General features: G+C 36.1%; 1 protein-coding gene and 1 long non-coding RNA gene across 13 annotated transcripts in view; one reads left to right on the top strand and one right to left on the bottom strand.

Moving 5' to 3' along the window:
• The window catches only part of LOC122525531 (serine/threonine-protein kinase tousled-like 2), a 49119-nt gene that overhangs the window by 17296 nt on the left and 5540 nt on the right, over positions 1-26283 (bottom strand). For 7 of the 12 annotated variants that reach the window (XM_043648432.1, XM_043648423.1, XM_043648414.1 and 4 more), the window contains exon 3: positions 16882-16967. The exons of 1 other annotated variant lie outside the window; for it this stretch is intronic. In XM_043648432.1, coding sequence (XP_043504367.1) covers positions 16882-16967 — 86 coding nt within the window. Of the gene's footprint in view, positions 1-1781; positions 1924-2008; positions 2317-12100; positions 12180-12225; positions 12501-16881; positions 16968-26283 lie in introns of those variants that run through there. 4 more of the 12 variants (XM_043648495.1, XM_043648520.1, XM_043648458.1 and 1 more) reach the window with 4 other exon arrangements.
• Positions 3088-3892, top strand: LOC122525644. The gene is made up of 2 exons (XR_006305850.1): positions 3088-3186; positions 3463-3892. It is a non-coding gene; the product is annotated as an uncharacterized LOC122525644 (long non-coding RNA).

Genomic DNA, 26283 nt, shown 5'->3' on the forward strand with positions numbered 1-26283 from the left:
TCGTGGGACACGAGGGGTTCTTGTAGCAGGTAAGTAAACAAGTAACCAAGTAACTAAGTACCAAGTGAAGAAGAAGAAGAAGAAGAAGAAGCAGAAGTTAACATTCTCCCCGTCTTTTGCGATGGCCTCTTGTGGTCATTCTACCATAGCACGGAAGAAGTATATAGAGAAGAGAGAGAGACAGAGAAGATATAAGTATCTAAAAAAGATAAAGATGAATCATCGAGAAGAAGAAGAAGAAACACCGAAGAAGAGTCACACGGTCGGATGCGTAAGTGAAATAGAATGGAGAGAAGAGGCCGTGAGGGCGAAACAAGAAAGGCAGAGACCGAGAAGAGAAGAGGAGAGAGAGAGGGAAGACCACAAGTGTTTCCCCTGCTTGCTGAGGCGTCGATATATCAGCAGTCGGCGAAAGAAGCTCAATGTGGCGGTAAAAGCGGACGGTAATGCAGATTGTGACCCGTGCACTAGGTGTCTCCTGTTACCGCGTTGCATTGTGTGTGCAGAGCCGTGCATCTCGGTGATCCTCCCCCCTTATACCCCTTGCTTAAACCCCACATTAATCTGCCATATCTTTACTTCTTCCGTAGATCCCTTTCACGACTAAGACTCTAGCGAATTTCTTTTCATCGCGATCAAATCGTTAGTTACATCGAATACGTTAAATATCTTATGTTGTTGTAAGAATTGAATAAAGAGAATTGGATGTCTCGGTATCGCCAAAGATGGAATAGGTAATAGCAGTTTCTTGGAAATAAGATGAACTCGGGAACCAAGCGGGAAAGGTAGAAAAGATGCCCCTTCTTCTGTTAGGAAAAAAGTTTAACTACTAAAATGGCTCCAGAGAGGTTTCGCACGCGATACCCGTTCCTACGTATTTAGTTCCCAAGGTTGGTAAGTATGTATAAACCTTCTATACAATGCGCGTGGTACCCACTTACTATCGAAAGGATCAATACAGGGGACATGCACCGGCGGCCTGCTTGGTTGCTTGCTTGGCTCGCTTGCTCGCTTGCTTATGTTCATGAATCTCTCTCGCCAAGACTGTAGGTCACGCAGCGACGCAGAATCGGCTTTCCGCAACGAGAGACACATTTTGCGCCATTCGCGAAACGCAATACCTACTTCAACGAACAATTTCCCTACCGTTTGTCTTTCCATTTCAAACGTCCCGAGAATTCCGAGTATTCAAAGAAAAAGAAACTAGAAAGCGAAATCTAGTGAATTACATATAGTCGTTGACCATTGTCCAAATGTTTCATCGAATTATTCAAATATGCGAATTATCATGCGTAACGAGTCAGGTTGTTAGCTATCGATATCATAGCAAATTTCTATTGGGTCGGAAGGAACAAGAAAATGTTCAGTGGGGTACGTTGATTGGTGGTGGGTGCGCAACGGGAAACGAAATCACCCTATGGGTGTACCGACAGTGCATCGCGAACGGTATCCTTTACCCTCTTCGACCAGTTACATCCTGTAATCGGAAGACCTCGGTGTCGTTCGTGCGTTCTCGCATACGGAACGAACGAATGAACGAACGAATGAACTAACAGAGAGGAATAAGCTTTGGTTCTCCGCGTTCGCAGAATTTTCTCTTAAAAAACATAGCTCGTATGCAAAGGGTAGTCGTAGTTATATGGACGCGTTCAACATTTATGATTGATCCAAGCCGATTACGAGACGTAACGTCAAAGGTCGAGGGAGGATAATATCAATTGGAAAGAAATAGTAGCAACGATACTAACGATTATCTAAACTATGTTCAAACTATACTTTACCCAAGTTAATATCTCTTTCTTTTTTTCTTTCTCTCTCTCTCTCTCTTAGTTCTCAGTTTTTAATCATGGATATTAGGAATGGCTGGAACTTTGTAATATCCGATCAGTTCGTGCTTTAATTCCAAACACGAAGATCCTGAAACTAAGAAATGAGTCCTGGTTCGTTTTTGTTCATTGGAATAACAGGGGGAAGGATTTCGATGATCGAATTATTTGGTATACTTTACCACGAGGCAATTGGTGATCATTTTGAAAGATTCTCGAAGGTGGATGGATGAAATCCTGTATCCGGAAAAGTCCAGTAAAATACTCAATCGAATAAACACAGAAAGCACGAGATATACCGACTCTAACACACAACAACTTGCGTGCCAGCAATAATGAATTTCGCTGGCCTTGCGAGCCGAAGGGGAGAGAATATATCCCTTCTCCTGACCCCCACCCCCCTCGTGACTCGAGACCCTTGGCCAATCACGCCCATGGGTGAAGGAGAGGAGAAGCTCGAGGCACATCTCGCGCGTGGCGCCTCGTGCGTTTCGGTCCGACGACGACGACGACGACGACGACCGAAACGCCACGATTAGCCCGAATTCGTATGATTACATCGTGCGGAATAATCGTAGAATCGAAGAGTAAACGAGTTAGAGACAAAAGAGAGAGGAACACGAAGAAAAGAACCGGAATTCGTGTTCTCTCCTACGGGGATTCGAATAAGCTCGGGACAACGAGAGAGGCTTAGTCACCATCATCGGAATGGGGGTATCGATAACAGGAAACTTATCAAATCCTAAATACAGAGTCCAATAAGAATGCAAGGAATACTTTGTAATTGTTTATTTTTAAAAGTAATTTTATCATCTTTGGTCGTAATTTCGCAATAAAATATTTTACATACTTTTTTTTTTTTTTTAATTAGAAGAAAAAAAAAGAAAAAAAGAAAACAAAAGCGAGAAAGAAAGAAAGAAAAAAAAATCAATTAAAAAGTGTATAGAGCGATAAGAAAATTAATGGATAATAAGAAGAGCGGTTGTTGGTGGAATACGTAATAGAGCGTGTAAGGATGAAAGAGAAGGAGAGAAGAGACGGAGGTTCGACGCTCGGAGCTGCGACGGGGACGGTGACGGCGACGGTGGTGGCGGTGACGGCGGTGGCAACGGCGGTGACGACGGCGATCCGCTTTAGCCGACTGCCGTCCATTGAAAGAGCAGACGCGAGAGAGACGGCGGATGGTAGCACGCGCGAGGAGGGTTGTAAAATGGAAGGGATACGGGAGGCAGCAGCGGCAGCGGCAGCGGCAGCGGCAGCAGCAGGTTCGGCTCCTCCCGAATCGAGACGACGCGACACGATCGTCGTCGTTGCTCGACTGGACGGCCGCCGCGCCGCGGTGTGTGTATATAAATAGACGGTACGTCGACCGACCGTCTGCTGTTCTCCTCTCACCGGTGTTACGCTACTGCATGCGGAGCAAGCACTCGCGTGCTACGAGCCGGAGAGGGTGCTTTTTCTATCGATCTCTGTCGCACACTGCGCGACGAGTGTTCCTGCCTTATCGACACCTTTCCAACTTCCCAACAAACCTAAGATGCGCGACTAATAAATGACTACCGATTTTAAGATTATCTGTATATATATATTAATTTATATCTTCGTAAAAACAAACCCTTATATTTGTTATTTTTAGGTTTGCAATCAACAATTTTTATTTCTATTTAGACGAAACATATTGAGAATGACGATGACATTCCATATACCTGTTAGAAATGAGGTCTAGTTGTGGTGGTAACGGTGGTGGTAGGACTTTAACGACAGGACGGTTCAATTGGGATTGGTTGGCTGTCTAAAGCAGAAAAGCAGAAAAGCTGGCTCCTCGCCTAGGTGGATATTTCACGATAGTTGAAGCGAAAAACGTTCGTTTTAAAGGAGAAAGGATAATAACGAGTGCGAGAGCCATTTTCCAAGGGGGTTGTTGTTTGTAAGGAATATATATACAACTGAGAGAATTGTTCGTGTATACCATCGCAAAATCCGAGCGCTTTTGCTTTTCATCGAAGAAAAGCTTTTTGTGATAAAACTTGAAGGTAACGCAAATTATAGAGAGACTTAGAAATGAACTGTGTTTCATTTGTCGTACAGATTCCAAAGAATTCTTCGAATTTAACCACGTTTAACTTTTTGATAGACGATCGTTAAATTTCTTTAGGACAAACAGGTTCGTTGTATATTTAAGAAAAGTTTTCGACAAATATATCGGTCATTTGCGAATCAAGTTAAAAGGAGGAAGAGACTTTTGTTCGGTGTATGTCCTCTTAAGACAAATTTGATCAACGGACAATGATTTGACGTAGGCCGGCGGCGGGGCGTTTGTCCATCCTATCCAAACTAGGACATAAATTTGCTAACTCTTCGTTAGTGGAACAGGGTGCACACGCCCTTTTCAGAGAACGCTGTCAGAGAAGTTTGCCAGAAGCTTCCGGTTACGTTTCCCGATCGATGCGCTGCTGCTCTCTGCGGCAAACCGTCGCTCGTCGAACTTTCGTCGTGGACCAACGAGCCTTGCGGTGCAATCAAAGACCGACTAGCTGCATATCGTTCCTTCCTTTCCTCTGATCATCCACTAAAAAGACTAGACTAATAATAATATTTTCGTACGTTTAACGCGATTAACGAAATTTAAATGATCGTCCATTTTTTTTCTTTCTTTTTATCGATAGATCGAACGAACCGATTAAAATTCTCATTCAAATTTGAATCGATCGATATTTGAAAAACGTTAGTTCGACGAACCGTGATTATTCTTTCATTTAGTCTTACTTTAAAGAACTTTGGAATGATCGACTTGAAAAACTCTAAGACGTTGAAATCGAAATAATTACCGCGCGATAATTTTTTCCTTTCTTTTTCTATCTTTGTTATCCTAACCTATGAATGTAGGATAGAGGATGCAAAGCTCGAAAGGAGTGCCGATTGAAGAAGAAGAAGAAGCCTCGTAGTGACGTATTAATGTCTCGTCATATTTTATGTTGCGTGATAAATGCTGTCAAGGGAGAAAGTGTGTATACGTTACGAGGCAACTAACATAAGTTCACCGATGTAAATTTATGATCTAAGAGGGTACAAAGTAAAGACATCTAATTAATCATTATTGGTTTATGGTGTGCGATAATATAACTCGTATAATGTAATAGGATATTAACATCCTAGATCGGTTTCTATCAATTCCCGATAACAATCTTAATAAATATCGGATACTTGGCGCGAATGGATTAGTGCTACCTTTTATATCAGCATCGTCATCAGCGTTGTTTTAATCGGAGTAAATAGTTTTATCGTAATAGTAGATATACAAACAGTCCGTTATTTTCCTGTACTCGTAAAACCGGATCATCGACTGGTAAAGAGAAGAAGGACGCGCGACGACGCGACAAGTCGTCGCTGAGTGCTGTAGGGCAACTATGAAATTCGAGAACTCGGTCTCATTCTTTTTCCCCGTCTGTTTTTTCTTTACCATCCGAGATTAGACTGTCCTCGGGAGATCGCGAAAAGACACACCGAGGAATACGAGGATGGGAATCTCGAACTAAGAGGTTTTCATGGAATTCGAAGTGGATTTTTGCGGTTCATGGAAGAATCCACGACGACAAGGTCGAGGACAACGAAAGGTGGCTGTGCTGTGGCAACGGTGGTGGTGCTGCTGGTGGTGTCGAGGAGGGTGGAAGGGGAAAATGTGCGAGGTCGAGACCTGGGGAATGAGAGAAAGAGAGGGGAAGGAACGAACGGTGGAGGGGAAAGAAGAGAGATACCGAGGTCGATGGAGGCAAAGGGGGACAAGCAGGGGTGTTATTGCGTGGTAGTGTGGTTAAACGTATTGATCCCAATCACTACGATATGTCCAGGCTCCGGTGCCTCGGGCACCTCTGGCCGGGTCATCGCTAGAAACGAGAGAATCCGTTAGAAACTATGATCAACATTGCGGAAGGTTCTTACTATCGGAGACGCGACAATTTAACGTAGCTCTCATCGTACAAACGCGTTCGTCAAATCTATTCGTTTCTCTTCTATTCTCTCGGTTATCGCTAAATCGCGAGACGAAGCGAATATAAGGAAGTTCGTTTGAAGATATCAAAGCGACCCCTTTGCGAAGAATAAAGAAGAAACAAGATTTCCGAACGAAATATTTTAGGATTCGAATAGGGGAAGGAACCGGAAGACGTAGAGGGCGCGCGTAATGCGCAAAATGGTAGAAGGTTGCCCGATCCTACAACGAGCTTTTAAAAAGAAATAAGGAAATCAACGCGCAAATGGGATCATAGAAAATAAACAAGACTGCTGTGAAAAATGTCTTCAAATGAAAAACTTGTCGTTTACGCAACGCAACCTCTCTCTCTCTCTCTCTTGTAAGCGATTTCATCCTTCCTTTTCTTCCCTGTTACCCCGGTTCCTCTCGTTTTTTCTTATTTCTCGGTTGTTTTTATTATTAAGGCGTACCCGCACGCGACATGACACGATGGAACGATTAATCGAGAGCATGGAGGATGACACGCGATATACTTATAAGGAAAAAAAAAAAAAAGAAAAAAAAGAAAAGAAACAAAGTAAAAGGAAAAAGAAAAGAGCAAATCTGGCAACGTAGCGCAAGAACGACTTGCTCGTGAGACTCGCAAAGCGTGTCGCCATACGTATCACTCTCCTCACTTCTTCTCTTCCTTCTCCTCCTCCTCGCCCACCCCCTTAAAACCTCGTGCACACAGCACCCCGCCGCCAACGCCAACACCTCCTCCCTCACCTCCCCCTACTCTTTCTTCTATATCGCATCGTACGTAAATGCCTCGACGAGTTTGGTGCACTGCCGTTACGAGCGCTAATTGGACACCGCGGAACGTAAACGTGAACGTGAACATGAACGTGAGCGCGCGCGCGCGCGCGCACTCGAATTATCGACTCTCGCTGATCGGACCAAAATCGACCGACAAACCGACAAACCGACAGACCGACCGACCAACCGACCAATCAAAACACCGCTTACGTCCAAACTCTCTTTCATTCACTCCCCCTTACGATCTTTTACAATTTTCCCCTTATTGTTCTTTTTGAATATTTTCGAAGATCGTAATCATTGTTCTATTTTAGAATTTGTTGGATTTTAATCTCTTATCGATCGATAAGACTAATCGTAACATTTTGAATGTTCTATCTTCGATTAATCATAATCAGTCTGTTTTGTTTTTTTATAATAAGCAATGGAACGTCCCCATCGCTATCGATCGAGATATGAAATTTAAGAAACGATGAACGAACGGTTTAATTGTTGGTAGCCGAATGAAAGATTGAATTTATCGTAGTCGTCGGTGGAATTCCTTTACGCTAATCGATCCGGGGTTAAATTGAACTCGAACCTGTAAGGAAAGAGCAACGTTGTGAAGTTCAAGAGAGTCTCTCTCGAAGACGAGAGTCGCTACGATCGATCCCACAACGTTCTTGGGATGGTCGACATTATTGGAGTTACGTAATAGTACTTGGGTGGCAACGCATAGAGATTTTGTCGCTTGTGTGGTAAGCGTTCGTCGATGTGTAAAAGCAAATATATTATAAATATTGGTTAAATCAAATTTATCCTCGCTTTAACAATTTCTCGTACTATGATCTTGTTTCTTCATCGGGTAAACTTCGATAATCGGCACGAGGATTCTTCGTATGTTACCAATGGATTTCGTCAATTTCATATATTTCGTTAAATTAAACGACTTAAATAAGAGACGAATAGAAATCAACGATAAAACCAGTTGACGCAGAGATAGAGACAGAGAGAGAGAGAGAGGCAGAGAGAAAGAAGGAACGCCATGTTGTTTCTATTGCTCACCCAACACAGTCCCTCGAATTCTAACTTCATTTTTTGTTCTTTCTCCACCACAAGTCTCAATTCACACAGTTGAAAAACATTCCTTTCACCAATCGCATATGTGCGCACAGTTCTTTGAAGAATTACGAAATTGCCATGGAGATTATGCTATCGGTGACTCTCTCTCTCTCTTTCTCTCTTTCCATATATGCTTTTCTTTCTTAAATATATATATAAAAATTTATATCTCTATATAGTAATTGAATTGAATCCGAAAGCTTAATTTTATATAAATCTTTGGAAATTTGACCAAGAGTAAAATATCAATCTGACATAGCGGCGAAAACGAAAGTACCCGAAACTCTCGGAAATGGTTGTGTGTGCATTTGTTGATGTTAGATCACTGTTATCCCGAAAGATATCGTTGTTGTCGACGATTTAAAAAGCTATGCGAGTACGTAACGCGCGAAAGCCCGTTCCAAAGTACAAAAGCATTCTCTCTTATACCGACACACCGTAATATTTCCATCCTTCGCTCGACCGATACTCGCATTCTGCACGATCAGATAATTCTCGTCGGTATTAGCATAACGATGCTTTAACGAAAGCACCTTTGGATAGGTCAAACAATGGAGCAACGCTGATGTTTATTTATCATCTGTCTGTCTATCCGTTTTTCTCTCTCTTTCTATTTCTCTCTCTCTCTCTCTCTCTCTCTCACACTTCTTCTTTTTCCTCCTCCTCCTCCACCCCCTCCCTATCAAACAACTACTTTGTATAAAAAAAACAATGTAACCCGTGTGCATGTTAATTAGCCTTAATACCACGTTTACGATCTATCCATATGTATCGATTTCAAAGAATTACAAGTATTGCGATACTCAAATACTAAACGAGGATAACAAAAAAGAAAAACACGATCTAATTAACAGGTGGCGATTACGAGTCACGCATCAAACTGATACGAGTTCATTGAATATTACTTTAATCCGTTTAAAATTACATTTATTTAATCATTTACAGTCTAAATTTGAACTTTGGTCGTAAAATATTAGTGCCATTTTAGCCGTTGTTTATTTATTTAAAAAAAAAACCTTACGACTATTTAACATATTTAATAATTCAATATTCGGGGAGACAATAAAATAAATTTAGCGTTAACTTTGATAACCTAAAGCATAATCGAACGTTTAAGATTAATGCATAATATTTTTCAACTATTGTTAACTATGTTTGTCTTCTCGCACGTGTACGTTTATCGCAATTATTTCCTGTTAATCGTTGAATCTACAAATAAGAGAGATAAATCAAGCACAGTGTAGAGGCATAATTACATAGTTGAAATTTCGATAAGACGAGAAAAAAGAAAAGAGAATGAATAGAATAGAAGAGAAGAGAAGAGAACGGAAAGGATACTTCTGAACGTTTCTCTATCGCTGAAGTGGCAACGGACGCCATATTGTTTCTAGATGCATCCGCCGCAAGACACCCACTGGTGGTCTCGTGCACCGACTCTAGGCACCGACTTTATACCTATTAAGGTCTGGGATCGATAACATATATGTATCTAACGTATATATATGCATCTATATACATTACTATGTGCATATATAACAGGTACACGTTGAACGATTATTAAATGCTGTAATAAAGTACGCCATTAAAGTTTCATTCAAAACTTAATTTTGCAGATATATTATTTTGTTATTATAATTGTAAAGACACACACACACACATATGTATGCATGTATTTATACATGTGTATATATATGTATATGTGCATTTAAAAATTTGTTTGGTATATATCTCTTATACATTGTTGAAAAATGTATGCGTGTTGCTTTAAGCGTACGGTCAAATCGTTTTTATAATTTTTTAGTTGAAACGATGTAAAGTATAACAATATCTATGTTATATGCTATGTAAAATTCTTAAGGTCAAGAATGAGCTTCGAGTACTTACTGTACTCTCTCGCGCACGTTACGGGTATATCGAATACCCTGTTCGAATAATAATGCGGCAAATCGATAAAGATGCGACAGGGAATTGTTATTATTTCTATTATTATTATTATTATTATTAGTACTACTGAATACTAGATCCGAGAAATGCCGAGACACGATTTCAAATTGAAAGACAAATAGACTTTTAATCGCATGTATTATTCCGATAACCGAAAGGATCCATATTTCTTTAATTGCTTCAGTTTTTTTTTCTTCTTCTTTCTCGTCATTGTCTCATTAACAATACAACGAAGATATTGTTTTCGCAGAAAAAAAGAAAAAAAGAACCAAAAAATACTAGAGAAAATTTGAAAGTTTCCTTATCGGAAATGAACTCGTCGACTAGAAATGAAAATAAGATGGTCGCCCGTCGAGATTAGTCCAGTTTAATCGATCCCCAGGTTTAAGAATATGCGAAAGAGATTTCGCGTCGTCGGAGTTTGGAGCGTGCAAAAAGTTTGTTATCATTTGTCATAGACAAGCAGATGTCGCTGTTATCGTAACGCGGTTTGCGTTGAGAACGATGAAAGGTAAGTTAAACGATATCTATGGATCCTATACTCAATGTTACGTGATTTGGATATAATGTTCCTTATCCCGAGATATCTCGGAGTCTCGGCACGAATCGCGATATCAAGATTCGAATCGTTTGGATATATATATATATTTCTCTTCTGTTAAAAACGAGAACAATGTTTTATCCCAATAAAGAAGAAGCAGAAGGAGAATAAGAAGCGAGGCGAAACGAAGCAAAGAAAATGAGAATTCTTTGATATCACGTTGTTCACAACAATTTGCATCTAGTTGCTTTCACCGAATCGACATTTCACGAAACGATAATTATACGGAAAGAGGGAAAGAGAAGAGGGACGACGGTTTCTGTCGAAATTGAGTAGTCGAAGGTAGCAACCTAAATGCTACTACACAACAGATCAAAGCACAGTTTCCTTCTACTACGATGGTATATCAGTCATGGTATAATAGTAGTTCCAGGCTCTTTACTGTGCCTACTGATTGGTTAGCTAGCAAGCTGGTTGGTTGGTTGGTTGGTTGGTTGACTGACTGACTAGCTGATTGACTGATTCGATCGCTCACTCGTTCGTTCGTTCGTTCGTTCGTTCGTTCGTTTGTTCCTTCGTTGCTGACACTGCACCGATATTATGCAACGTTGAAACATAACCACGGACACACACCGACAAAATATACTACGTGGATATGATGATCGTGCGAATTGCGATCTTAATCAGGCAATTTTTCACTTAACCTATTAATTCGTGATAACGCGGTGTATCTCGCTAGGAAGGAAGGAGTGCAGAGAGTCGATGGTTTCTCTCGGTTGATGTTGCAAATTTTATATGAACGATGCCCGAGTCGAAAGAGGAAGAAGAGGTAAAGCTGGTTGAGGTGGAGGAGGTAGAGAGGGGAGAAGTGGTTCGAAAGGATGCATCGTCTAGCGGTATTAGAAGGACCGATCGATAAATGAGAACCACTGAAGGCAAATGAAAGTTATTCGGAAAAATGGCTGATTGAAATCATTCGAAGATGGAGACGTAAACTCAAAGACACATTGGTTGCTTGCTGCTGCTGCTACTGCTGCTTACCGAGCAGAAATAAATGCGTCACGCAGCCTATTTACAGAGAGCACACCGAATAGTATATGTATACCTATACATACATAAATACATATATATATATATACACAAACAACGACAAAATGAGTCTTGCTCCGTTGTATTGACCGTTTGCTCTGTGATACGTTCGCGTGGCAGATTGACTTTAGCAATCGTTGAGGACACAAATTACACGAACATTAGTTACGGCAGTAAGCGAAGTGTGTTTTGGATAATATACATAGATACTAAAATACCTCCCTATGACAAGCAGGAACATTGAATCGTCGATATGTAAGATTTCTGTATAAAAGTATTATGCTGTACCGGCAAAGTACGACTAACGAGAAAGAAAATCCATGTATGGATGTTACGCGAAAAATTGATTTACATTAACGCTAATTTCCTATGGTATATTCTCATATTGAATTTCCTGTCCAACAAAATCAAATATTAGCTAACCCATCTGCGAATACAGGCTATATTCTATCCCTGTCTCTCTTTCTCTCTCTTTCTCTATGGTGTTATATAGATATTTCCGAATGTATACAGTGTCCTACTACTCCGTTTAATTCAAACAACTCGAGTAATCGATTGTAATCAAATGTCTCTAAATTTTCTATTAAAGACCCTCTTTTTGTTTTGTCATCCCTTTAATTGCTTCGTACTTTTTTTCTTATTAAAAATAATTATACTTAGACGCGCAACGTGCAAGTCCAAAATTCATTTAGAAAAATGTCATCGGTTAAAAAACTTTTTAATAAAAAGAAAAAAAAAATGAAAATAAAAATTAAAAAAGAAAAAGAAGAAAAAAAAGGAGAAAAAAGAACTTGAATATAATTAATGAGAAACATTAAATATACAACAAACCTTTAAACTCCGACAAAAATGGCTTCTTTTTCTAACGATCACACACACTTGCGCACACATATCTTCAATGATACACTCGAATATTTACTATATATATACATATATATATATATTTAAACACATACCCGAAAGAGGAACGGAAAAATAGCGCGGTAGATGTCGATAGATAGATGTATGTCCATTTTGTGCGAACGAACACTAACCCCGATGTGTTTTCTAGTGTTGCCAAGATGATGGCTTTTCCCTTTCCATCTCTTTCCTAACTACACAGTCACCACACCATCGGGACATCGATGTTTTCCGAAGTCAAACACGAAACAAAGCGAACGTTGAGACTCGTGCACTTGACTTGCTACGTTCTCGGTGAGAGCGCCACGTGATATTGTGTTCGACCCTAGCTGAGCTTTTCATATACATCTATACATCTATCTATCTATCTATCTATCTATTTATCTTTCTATCTATAGCTAGCTATAGCTAACTATATCTATATCTATGTATTAGTTATATATATGTTATATTATATATAACATATATTAGTTAGGTATATATTAGTTATATATATATATATTTATGTTATATATATATGTTATGTTATATATATATATATAAAAAGAAATAAAGAAAAAAAGAAAAACAGACAGACAGATTTCCTACGAGCGGTAAAGAGAGTACTCAGCAATTGGCCACACCTTTTCGTGCCTGAACGCTCTTTTAGGCACGGGTATAATAATAATAAGTCGGCACTCTCCTCCTTCTCTCGTCGTCTCGAACGACAAAAGGAAACACAACGGACGACTACGACTACGATGACGACGACAACGACGACGACGACGACGACGACGGATGCGAGATCTGCGGTATCGACTTTCGCTGAATGGACGACGAAATAGCGTAGGTGGTAGTACTGATGATGGTAGTATGTTTGTGGTGGTAGTAGTGATGGTGGTTTGTTGTTTTCTAAGTTAGTATGAAGGAACATTGCTATGAACATGAACAGAGAGACAGAGAGAGAGAGAGACAGAGAGATTACATTAATTTTCAATCAAATTCAATCCAACTAAACCCAAAAAGTATAACGAACAAGACTCGAAAATCATTTTCGTTTCTTTTCGATCAAAGTGGAATACGATTAAATGATTCGACTTAAATAGTAAAATAGAATGTCGTAACGGAAGAAAAATTATTGGCTTTTTAAAGTGCGTATACATTAAAAAAAGGGGTCATAGGATTACGATTATAAAGTTAAATTATTATCAAAGTAACTGTTTAAAATTCGAAGAATTATATCAATCGGAATCGTTGGAATATTACGTGAATCGAGTTACAAGTTAAAATAATACTTGTTGTTAGAGAGAGAGGATCGTTTTAAAACACGGAAATAATAATAAATTGCTTATCACGTGTGGACGGTACAGTTCTGACAAATAACAATGGATGTAAACGCATTTGCTGACGACATTCCGGTATTTGCACGACTAATAATAACCAAGAGAAATATATTATCCTAGAAAATCTTCCTAGTAACATATTTTAGCCCTTATTTCGATAACCTATAAAAAAAAAAAAGAAAAAGAAGTTAACGCGTCCTCAACATTGCCGGCAACTTTGAAAAGAAGAAAAAAAAAAACCAAAGAGAAAGTTAAAGGAAAAAAAAAAAAAAAAAAAGAAAAAGAAAAAAACTAGCAATGGCGAGTTTCGAGAAATCGAGAGACGTCTTTTCTTCGGTGCTATTAAATCATCTCTTATTATACACGACCTTGGCCGTTATTTTTCTAGACTTCGATTCTTATCTCGCGTTTGTACGAAACACAAATTTGTGATCGAATATGTTTTTTTTTTTTTTTATATATATATAATTTTACTTTTACCAAATTTACTAACCGTGGTGGGGGAAAATTCAGGTGAATGTTTCGGTCGAAATGTTCAATTGCATTCAATTATGATGAATTTTTGTACTCTCTTTATTTTAAATAATAAATCTCGAAAGAAATTTACGATTATATATATATATATGTATATTCGAACGATATAAACTGAAAAATAATATTATCGTCGGTATGATCGCTAAAGCATATTCATTTTAAACCATAAGATGAAAGGAAGGAAGGACGAATTCTCTCTCTCTCTCTCTCTTTCTATATTTTCTTTTTGCTTATTTCCGAGGTTCTTGGGATCCTTCGGTTTTATGGCTTTAGTAGTAACCCGTATTATTCTGATGGCGTAACATGACGAAAATACATTCCACGAGTATGCGAGTAAAGAAGGTCAAAATCTCTAAAAAAGAGAGTGAGAGAGAGAGAGAGAGAGAGATTAAAATATGAATTGATAACGGTAGAGGAAAAAGAAGAAAAAGGAAAAAAAAAAGTTCACTAATATAGGACAGATAAATATTTATCCACGAAAAATATGGGGGAAAAAAAAAAAAAAAAAAAGAAAAAAAAAATCGTAGCTAGAGCGTGATATTTCTCGGAAACGAAATCTCGATAAAAAAACTAAAAATTCGTCGAAAGCTCATCTTGTCGTGCGCGCGTTATGTTAAAGTTTTAATTGTCGTCTAGATAAAGAAAATAAAATTGTGTGTATAAAGTCTTGTTGAGACACTGAAGTGGATTTATTATCTAAGAATCTCTCTCTCTCTCTCTCTCTCTCTCGGTTTTTTTTTTCAAAATATTTTTCTCATAACATTGAAAAAAAGGAACGAATAAACCGAAGGAATAAATATACGAACGAAATTGAGCTTCTGCTCGGCAATGTACATGGGTCTTTCGAACACAAATTAAATTACATCGTACCGATAGCGGTCTTTCCTGTTTACTCAGCGTCACTATTCCCCTCCCCCTCCAACCCCTCGATCGCGTCGTTGCAGAAAGCTACAAGTGGAATTATTTAAAGGAGCTTGGAGAACACATCGTAATACGGATGAAGAAAGAATGAGAAACACAGATAGAGAGAGAGAGAGAGAGAGAGAGAGAAAGAGAAATCGTACAACGTTGTATCACATTTAATGGAAATGTTAAAACGTTAGTCAATTCACCGTCTATCCAATTTTAACGGCTCACTCAAATATCGTGGAAATTAATCGAAGACCAAGGCTAAAACGTTAATAATCTTAATAAATGAAAATTAATTAAGAAAAAAAAACAAATAATTTTCATCGCATTTGTTTATCTCGCTATTTTTCGATACAATTTCTTTTCTTTTTTTTTTATATTATTATTTCTCGTCGACAGAAAATTAAGATGAAAATTTAAATGTTAAAATGATAAACCCGTTTCGTCATTCGGAAATATTTATTTAACGATTGTCCCGCTTTCGAAAGTATTTTTCATACTTTTAGGATGTATCATGTTAGATAATCGCTTGAATGGAATATTTAAAAAAAGAAGAAAAGAAAAAAAAAATTCATTTAAATACAGATCACGCCATCTATTGTTTAAATACGATAACGTGAAAAAATATAGTAATTTTGAGAATACGTTTACGATCGGTCACGCTCGCCAACTCATTCGTAAGTGCACGTAAGTTTCTCTATCGAATGATCGTTATAACTACATAATAGAGGATCGTCATCTGACTATTTAATTAGCGTTAATTATTAAAGCTAAAAATAAAACAAAATAATTATGCAATAATTGAATGGAAAATAATTTGATCGATTTGAAAAAAAAAAAAAAAATAAATAAAAAAAACCAAATAGGAAAGAAAGAAAAATGTATTCGTAAATATCGGCGTTAATAAGAAAATAGAAATTTGATTTTGAAAGAGATAAGCGAATGATAAAATGAAAAGTTCGAGTTTTGCGCATGTCCAATGCATTATCCTTGCTTGTCGACATTGTTGTTTCGCGTTCTCTTCTCCCTTCTGCTTTCAACGAGGCTTTCACAATGACATTCGCGTTAAGTTCGCGTAATATGACATCAATGGTCGTTAAACGCGCTACTCTAACATACCAACTTCCGTTATACACGATGAGAAATACATTAATCGAATTGATACAAGACACACGTATATCAAACTTGTTTGTCTTAATTAAACGTGTAATCGCAATTTCGAATTGTCGTTTATATATATATTTATATAATTGATTTCAATAGAGTTAGGTCGAAAAAAGTATTTTCCAACCAACAAAATATTCATGATCGAAGTGATTTCGTTTGTTCTGAAAAGGAGAGAAAGAAAGAAAGGAAGAAATAAGGAAAGAAATAAAGAAAGAAATAAAGGGAAAAAAGAGAATCGATAGAAATCTTTCAGAGAAACTCAATATACTCGACGTATCCATGCCACTCGGCCAAGCTCGCATTTTCATTTTCTTCGGGACATTACGCAAAGTAGCCTGGAACTCTTTGAAAGAGAGCAGAATCCCTACTACCCCTTTTTTGTTCTTTTCTAGGTCGACTATGAATATATTTATGCATCTATACGAAAAGAGTGGAATAAAAAGAGAAAATCTACGGACCATCGCCAATCATAAGAAAGGAAGAGGAAAAAAAATGTCTGCCGATGCGAGAGCCAATAGCGTTGTTCGAAAATATTCGCGTATCCAATATGGCCGGCCCGCATTATTTTGTTTCCCCGTGCGACATCTTTGAAAAGATTTGACGATCGGAACTTCCATTCCTGCGAGTAGTTTTCTATCGCCTCGCTTATATATTTTAACGAACTATTTCCTAAACCTGACTAATATTCCTAACACTAACGAAACTAGGGGAACGAAACTAGGAACGAAACCGAACGCGCGTTTAGAAGAAGGGAAGGACCAAAATTAAATGTAAGCTCACCCTCGCTCCGAGAAAGCGGGCCTCCAATAACTCCTGCTTCCTTGGGTCCAGGGTGGCCTGAAAGTGCTCCATCTTGACGCCAGCGCCTGCAACAACAAGTCACAGAACGAATTATACCTAGTTTCTTTTTTCTTTTTTCTTTTTTCAATTTCAACGGAGACAACAATCTTACTCGAAACGTATTTCTCGAAACAAAGCAACCGAACGAGGATGGAAGAATACTAACGAGAACATTCCTAATCCCCAAAAGTAATTATAAATATTGGAAGATACTACCTATATCTGAGTCGAAAACTCTTGGAGAATTACGAATTTAAATGAAATTACCTAAACGAATTATCGTAAGTATTTAAAGATGTAAAAGCGAGCGAGTTACATCGACGAAAGTATTGGAAATTATGTAACTTAAACGGGAAACGTAGCTTACGTAGAAACTTACGGATAATATGACTATTTTTAATTAGAAATTTAATTTTTGGGGGAATTTGATATTGTTGTACTCGTGATTAACGAGTTAACGAGAAGAAAGTATGAATATATTCGATATTTTTATCGCGAGGAAGATATCGACGAAATGAAAATAGCAATTGTAAAATCGATTCGTATATTTTTGAGCAAGGACAAACACTTATTGAGATATGTCGTACCATAATAAACTATGGCCGTGGGTAGTAAACAGTTCGATCGTTATTATAATTAACTACTCTTTGATATGGCATATCATTTATCATCTATTTCAATCAGATATGTATAATAAGTATAATGGTTAGTGCAAATATGTTGTATAGTTTTTTCTGTTCGAAAGGAATTATTGTATAAAAAAGGGTGTGTCGCCTAATGATTAGAAACGTAATCTCATTTAACTTTCTTTTCCAGATCGAATCGGGAAATTTAAATATAACCGATAAAATGAATTATTATAAAATGTGGTAAATGCAATTGATACTACGCCAGCAAAATTTCATAAATGTATTATTTAAAACTCGATGTAATTTTGATCCTGTTTCTATATTTCTCTACATTTCATTGCATCTTGTTCTTAAGAATATTAATTTTCAAATTTGATATCATAAATAATTTGGTGTAGTTCGATCATACAAAAATTAATAGGAATTTTCGAATAATTTTATAAAAATTCATGATACGTCTCTCATCGACAAAACGGTACACAACATGTATTCGATCAAGAACAGAGATCTGGTCTAATTGTTACTACTTTCTACTTTCTAGTCAAGTTCCACATTATATAAGATGGTAAATAATCTCTTGCATTAAGAATATTTATAAATATATATTATTTCTCGTTTCACGGAAGACCTTCGACCAAATAAACGTTGCTATCCTTCAACAAAGTTGTTTTCTTATCTTATACACTACGAAGATATAAGTATGCTTATTAATACATTGTTGACCGATTATTAAACACTTATTATTATAATGTCTATAATAATAAGTGAAATTAAAATATTCAAAATTTGTCCAAATTACTTTTAACTACAAAAAATATAAGTAAATGCAATCATTTTAAGTTGCATTTTAAGCGCTGCAATGTTGATTAATATAATTTTATATTTGAAATAATTGAGTATATATAAGTGGCTTGCGTGAACAACATAAACGGTATATTTGTAATCGGTCAATAACGCGTTAAAAAGAAATTAATAACAATAAATAAAATAATGACGATAAAGATTTATAAGTTAAAAGAAAGGAATGAAAGTCACTGGTGTTCTCCGATCACCTTGCCCGAGACAGCAGCAAAGAGAATGAAGAACCACATACGCGCGTCAATGGATCGTTCTACGGCACGACAGTGGTTCTCAATTAAATATTAACAAACAAAATTGAGTTTCTTTTTAGTAATAAGAAGTACATATATATTTCCAATAAAAATACGTTGAAAAAAATAATTTCACGAATAAATATGAAGCCGAATAAAATGGCGCGTTGAACGATACTTACTTTTGTTTCTTTTCGCGCAATACATACGATTTATTTTCGAATGAATTTATTTCAATCGCAAACGAATTTTTAATAATCTCTACGAGTAGTAGCAAACGAACGTTAACTAATCCACTAAACCCGCTCGTTTTTTTTAAATTCTTTCTTTTCGAACTTATTTCGCACGACAAATGATAAGCTTATATATAATCGCATGCTACTTCATAACCTTGGTTAAAATCATTTTGACGGCTAATTTAGTCTTGAAATGCTTATACGTTGCATAAGTAAAATTAAACATATACAATTTCAAATTCGACTGATTGGAAAAATGAAAATGTCAATTGTTAATAACGATTGTTATAGTAAAACTATTGAAACTATTAGAAAATATTTATCGAGCGGGGGAAACATATTATGGGAAATATTAGAGCCAATTGGAAATAAGATTATTCGATAGTAAATTCAAAATTTCATTCACCTTATCAAAGTTCAATGTTCGTTAATGTTGAAATGATCAATGTACGCCTATTATCAATAAATATACTAAATTGTACAGAGTGAAATAATGTAAATATCATTTTCCCAATGGAAACTAGGGATTTGAGTTGATACATAGATAATGTAATGTATCGTAATAATTCACATAGATTATGTAATGTATCGTAATAATTCACATTCGAAATTTATCCTATTAAAGATCCAATTTCATCAAATTAGTCCCCTAGAGATCAAATAGCAACGTTCGAACAATGCCTGTCAATCGCGATAGCTTCATTAATTTCACTTATGGCGTCGCCATCAAAACGAAAGAGATCTACTTTATCTTTTTTTCCTACATGCAGTTAAAAATCAAGATTATTAATTATCGACAAGTGGAAAGCTTCAAACGTTCTCATTAGGACACAAAATTGAAAGCATTATTATTGTAACAATTTACGTACGTCTTTTATTTTATTCATTGAAATCCTTTATAGAAAATGCAATTTCTGAAATGAATTTCATGCGGAACGATACTTGATTTATTATTTTCTCTAAAAACCAATATGGCCGTCGGAAGTGACACAAAAATGGAAGGATGATAGCCAACGTGAAAGAATAAAAAGTCAAAAGCAGGAATCTTCTCTTTTCGGCGAGTAATTTTGATTCGTTTTTGGTAATTTGAAGGAAAGCCTCTTATCGGACAACAAATTCGTAGGCCCTCTTAACAAAATAAGTAGGAAGTAGGATTGTAGAATGTGCCGCATCATCGATAACAATGGAATCCTCGTTGGTCGATTTATCGTAAAAAAAAAGCGATAACACCTGAAACCTCTTTCACCTCCGCCTTAACCATCAAACTAATCCTCAACGTTCTACGAGAAGAAGAATCTCCTTAATATTTCTCATAAATATTACCTTCAAAATATGAAGTAGAATATATATAAACGAGAATGAATAAGAATTTATTATATTCGAGAATAATATAATCAAGAATCTAGGTCGATGAGATTGAAAAAGATCCATCAAATGACGATTAAAAAACAATAAAAAAAAATAAAAAAATAAAAATTGAAAAGAGAGAGATGATTTCATTAAACTCGATCTAACAAAGTTCTTATATTTAAATTAGAATTTGTGTTTTAGAATTGACGTTCTTTTCGTTCGTTCTTCTTTTTTTCATGAGTTTATTTATTTCAAAAAGTATAAGAAAAACCTTTAGAAAAAATATGATTTTACGATAGTTTCCGAGGTCAACCAGCTTTACCACCACCACACAACCATTACCAGTCGTTCTCAATGTGAATCGTACGTAGAATACGCATTTATATTACATACATATACATATAAAGAAGGATGGGCATGCATTGCATTCTGCGTTACAAACTTACAAAGAGAAAGAGAAAGAGAAAGAGAGAGACAGATAGACAAAGTACGAGTACACGTCCGATCAAAAGTTTGTAAGATAATATTTTTATTCCTTTTTATTTTTCATTACTTCATTTTACCATTCAAATAACATAATAACGATATTAATAATTATTATTATTATTATTGATAATATATTATAATATAGGAGGGTAAAGTTGAAAAGTTTCGAGCTTACTTTATAAAAGTTTTCAAGACCATTTCGAAAAATAAAAGTAAATTTGACCGACAACAATTTTTCATTTTAATTGAATTTTATTAAACTCAGAGAACTTTTTTCACAATCTCTGCCTACATATAATAATAATTATTATTATGATTACTAATGGCATATATAGTCGTATTAAAAAAATGTTTCTATTTAAAAGAAACAATTGAAGATATTTAAAAATGTATCTGAAGCAAACTTTTGACCAATAACGCGATGTACATATGCAGATACACGCGCGCGCGCGCGCGCATGCACGCACAAAAATATATAAGTACAAACCGTCGTGGTTATATTTTTTTTTTTCGTCGTTTCTTAGTACAATCCCGTTGACGGGCAGGCACCGTAGAATGAGTCACGCTTGTCTCGTTCCCCGTTATTTTATTAATCGAGTAGTCGAGGAGGCCGTACTCGAGTAGTAGCTCGATCGCAAGTAAGTAAGTACAAGCAAGTTTTTTGCACTTCGATCAATTACGTATACCGCAAAACGAAACGGAAAAACAATGAGAGAGACAGAAAAAAGAAGGAAAAAAGAAAATGAAGAAAAAAGAAAATACGTACAAGTTGGGGAAAATCGTTATGTACACGCAATATCAAAACTACCCTCTCCTCCAACTAATCTCTAAACGATTGAAATTTTACACAAGCGACATCTGAAATAAAGTTGATGGAGCTTGTAAAAAATTAAAGATGGCGGACGAATGATAGCAAAAAACGTCGTTGCAAAAACGTATTGTTTTTTAACGGGCAAGCGTGAGAATTAGGTTTGTCGAGAGAAATTTATAAGATACTTAGACGAGTATATCTTATTAAATTAGAATCTCTCACAGTTACAATTAATATAACCTCAAAGAAAGTAAAGAGAGAGAGAGAGAGATAGAAAAGACAGCTAATTAAAGTCGGTGTCGTTGGATTTACACGTTCAACGAGAGATCGACAATTCTGCTGAATCTAAAAATAATTAATGATACCTCTCTGGTATCTACACTCCTTTTCCAACATACTTGAATCATTCCGCGTATCTATTTAAGTATCCACTCTGTTGCAGGAGGACGATCGTTTACTCTCCAGGAAAATTAGAACCAAGAAACGCGAATTGGTCTACCAATTCGCCATCGTTGTACCATCATGTCATTTTCTACTTTTAATACTTTCAAGAAAACATTTTTTTCCAACGACAAATCATTCTATCAGAAATATCCGCGTATACTCCAAGGTAGTGACAACGTATCGCATTCTTCCTTTAAAAGCTACGTGAGAAAATCCACCAATGGGAAGAGTCGAAGAAGAAGGTGGAACGTACAATGTAAAAGCAAGGCGCCGGAGCAAGAAATTTTACGGTTGACTTGACGCCATCGTTCCACAACCTCTAACTCCTCTCCTTTTCGTCCTTTCTCCTTCACAAATTCAGCCAAACGATCATCATTGATTCCACGATCAAATGAAAAACAAATCTACCGAAAAATTTCTATAAAAAATACCCAAAAATGTTACTTAACGCAATGCAGACGAAACATTTTCTTGCTAACCGTATCCCAGGGGTTAGATATTTTTTTTCGTCAAATATTTATTTTAATAACATACGAAAGACGAAATATCTCGTCATCTGTCCGCAATGTTTTACTAATAATGGGAACCGAAGGAAAAATGTTTGATTCGAGTAATTCTGAATTAGAAATAGCTATTTTGTTGTTGTTGTTGTTATTGATAACAAATTATTTGAGTAATATTAAACATTTAGTTTGATTTCTAACATATTTGATCGTTTGTACCAAACAATAATTGTTTTTACAAACCTTATATACATGTATTTATGCTATATCATTCTCTTTCCTGTTTCTTTTTATCATAGAAATTTACTTACGAATAGGAGAAAACAAAGTTCATTGGCGAGGACGTTTCACATGGAAGAATCGCTTTTCTGGAGCATCCTAAAATAACAGGCTACTCGTTTAAGACGTTTCAGTCTGTAAGTCAACAACATCCAAAGAGATTATTTCACGAGTACCGAGTAGATCTATTCTCAGTGAGACGAGGAATGTCGCGAGCAGCGTGATTGCCGTTCGTTGGGTTCCGCAAAACATCGGTAACACAGCCGACATTGCGCCGAGTCGCAGGAGGACACTGCCCTGAAAAGTGACGACCTCTATTCCTACGTCTTCTTCGTCGTCTTCGTCGTCGTCGTCGTCGTCGTTGATGTCCAACAATGACTACGACAACGATATTAAACCGGACGTATCGTTACGATCTTGCTACTCCCCTAATCTTTTTCATCACAGATTGTGACAACAAATATTCTTGCATCATTGTATATCACAAGCATCAACTTAACGAAACTTACAACAACAAACTATTATTTCAATCTGCCGAGCATGAAAAAAAAAAGAAAAAGAAAAAAACTTCTTCGAGGAATACTCCAATCGAAACTTTTTCTTCTTGCGTTAGAAGAGAAAGATAGAGACGTGCCGCCGCCTTGTTCTAGAAAATGTTGTATAAAAAGATTAACGCGAATTCGTAATCCCAACGTATTATATATTTTCATTTGAAAAACTGATAGGAATATTAACTTTAATTCATGTCATATGTCGTATAATCGTACCTAATCTATCATAGGAATCTTTTCTTTTGCGAGAAAGCAACAATTCGATCGATAATAAATGAACACCAGAGAAGGGGAAGATATATTTCGAACTATACTACAGAAACGTCCTACTGGGTTCGAGTTTATATAGAAGAATCTCTCTTTCTCTCTCTCATCTGGGCGTTGGAAATATTGATCGATCCAAGTTACATGGTCGAACGTCCTTAAAACAATTGGGCCAGAAACAGAGAAAAGGAAATAGAAACGAACAAATGGAAATCCTCATTAGAACGAACCTCATCAACGATATGCAAAAGAGTCGTAGCGGTTGTTGTTGCTGTTTTCGTTGTCATCGTTATTGTCATCATCGTCATCATAGTCCAATAATTCTACTCTCGCCATAAAAATGATCATAAAAATGAAGCTATGTTTTTCTAAGCCAACTATCGGACATTTGCGATTCTGACAGTACTTAGTCAGCAAACCGGAGTTTTTTTATCCGCATGCGCGTAAAGATGGACATTGAATGCACGTAGTTGTAGTTTCTATCGACGCGTACAAAGCTGCGCGATCAAACAGAAAGGGTCTTTTTTTTTTGTTTAATAATAATTACTATTTCCAATGATTTAAATTCAAATCTAAATGTTTGCGAATAAACAACTCGATTCCAGCATAAAAGAAAATTTCAAAAGACACGATTCTGTTTCGACCATTAAGAATTGTGAATAATAATGAAATTCTTTACGCGATTAACATGAAAATGAATATCGATTATTAGGGTATTTCTTGCAAAAGATGATGGGAATGAATTTGTAAGATATTTGGCGTTCCCGCCCGCAATTTGACGAAAACATGGCGGAGCCAATCAGGAAAGAGACATCTCGCGCGACCAGTTAGCGATTAAAGTGTCGCTTTAGCGCTAGCTCGACGTGCATAGCCCACGGTTTTCATCGAACGATGACGCGTTCAATGCTCATGAGCCCCGGAGTGCACGGAACCCGGCACGTAAGTACACCGACGACACAACGGACAAACACAGCAACATAGGACAAACGAACAGACAAACAGACAGATCATCCACATATAAGCAGCACACAGATACGCATCATCATTCAAAGATCGTGTCGAAACTTGCCGTTTAACCTGAACGTTATCGTAAAGGTGCGTCTACACCGAAACAAACATGGCTGATCGCAGATTTGATCCCCAACAGCCATTCTGATTGATCGGACGTCTTGAAAAATAAATTCTTTTTTAGAATTCTTCATAAATTTACTTTATATCTTTGCGTTTAATTAACTCCATCACATATTCTTATTATTTTTATTATTACTATTGTCATCTGATTGTTTTAAAATGAAAATGAAATAAAATATTATTTTTCTACCGATACGAGGGTGTTTAACATGTTTTAAATTTGAAAATTTAATTATGCGAACATAAAATACAATGTTTAGAATGAATGTTTAAGGTATGCGCGTGTGTATGTACGAAGGCTAATTAAATATTAATAAGACTAAGAAACTCGAAGAAGATCCTGCGCAACTCTCTAGAGTCTAGACAGTCGCAGTCGATGAATACGAAAAAAACATGGTGGCGAAAAGCTTCGTGATAATTACCTACGAGAAGCTTCCCTTTGAGGATTAGGTTTATTTCTTTTCCTTTTATTTTATTTTCTATTTTTTTCATCTTCTCCTTCTTTTTTTTAATCGTATAATAAATGATAATTTTTTTCTTTTTTTTCTTTTTGTTCACTAGAAAATAATTAATCCAAAAGATATATAAATTTTTTTATCAAACATATAAAATAATTGTACGATATTAATCTATTGGATGAAATATTTTTTTTCCATTTATGTTGATAACGATAGTAATTACGTGCAATAGATGGACGTATTTGTCTCGATATGACAGAAATAATAATAATAAAAGAAAATGAATTGTGTGTGGAGATAACAGATGGAAATGAATTAACAGTAATTTAAAGATGCTTCCTTTATATATATAAAAAAAATAAAAAAAAGAATAAACTGTTAACTTTGAAATAATTTCATTACAAGTTGAGTTATTAATAAAAATGTTTCATTTAAAATTTTGAGAATAATTAAATCATGAGAATTTCAAAATAATATAATTAAAAAAAAGATGATTATAATGATACTCAAATTTGTATATGTCCTATTCTCTTCTATGAAATTTTATTAAATGTTTAGGGACATTAAGTTATGCAATCTTAGGTATTTTAAGATACAAAAGATCATATACGATTACTAAATTGTTCTCATTGGTATTTAAACTTCTAACCGAGACCTACAATTTTCTATCTCGGTTTGTTAAACAATTATATCTAGAATATATGTTATTGTAATCAATGATTAAAAGAAACAATTCAATTAAAATAATTGACAAAGCGATGCATCAGGAACAAGCATGTGCTATTTACAAATTTAAAAATAAAATCTAGACATCGAAGAGGCTTTTATTTCATGCTCATCATCTCAATAGCCAAAGATTGCTCAACTCTTTTTATTGTTTGTTCCAACTAAAATAATAATCGAATTAATTTAAAACCTATTCCACTTTGTAACACATCCAGCAAGATTTTTTATGTGTCATATTGCGCAAGTCAAAAACTAAAAATGTAAAAGTATATGTATATGTTACAGGCCTACGATGATCAGAAATTATGTTAAGTCATAATTATGCGTTATAAGATGGCCCGTTAAAGACTCAATGTCATCCTATAAATTCATACCTAGCTTAT

This window comes from Polistes fuscatus, unplaced genomic scaffold (assembly GCF_010416935.1).
Source record: "Polistes fuscatus isolate 324 unplaced genomic scaffold, CU_Pfus_HIC Scaffold10, whole genome shotgun sequence".
NCBI classification, from domain to species: domain Eukaryota; kingdom Metazoa; phylum Arthropoda; class Insecta; order Hymenoptera; family Vespidae; genus Polistes; species Polistes fuscatus.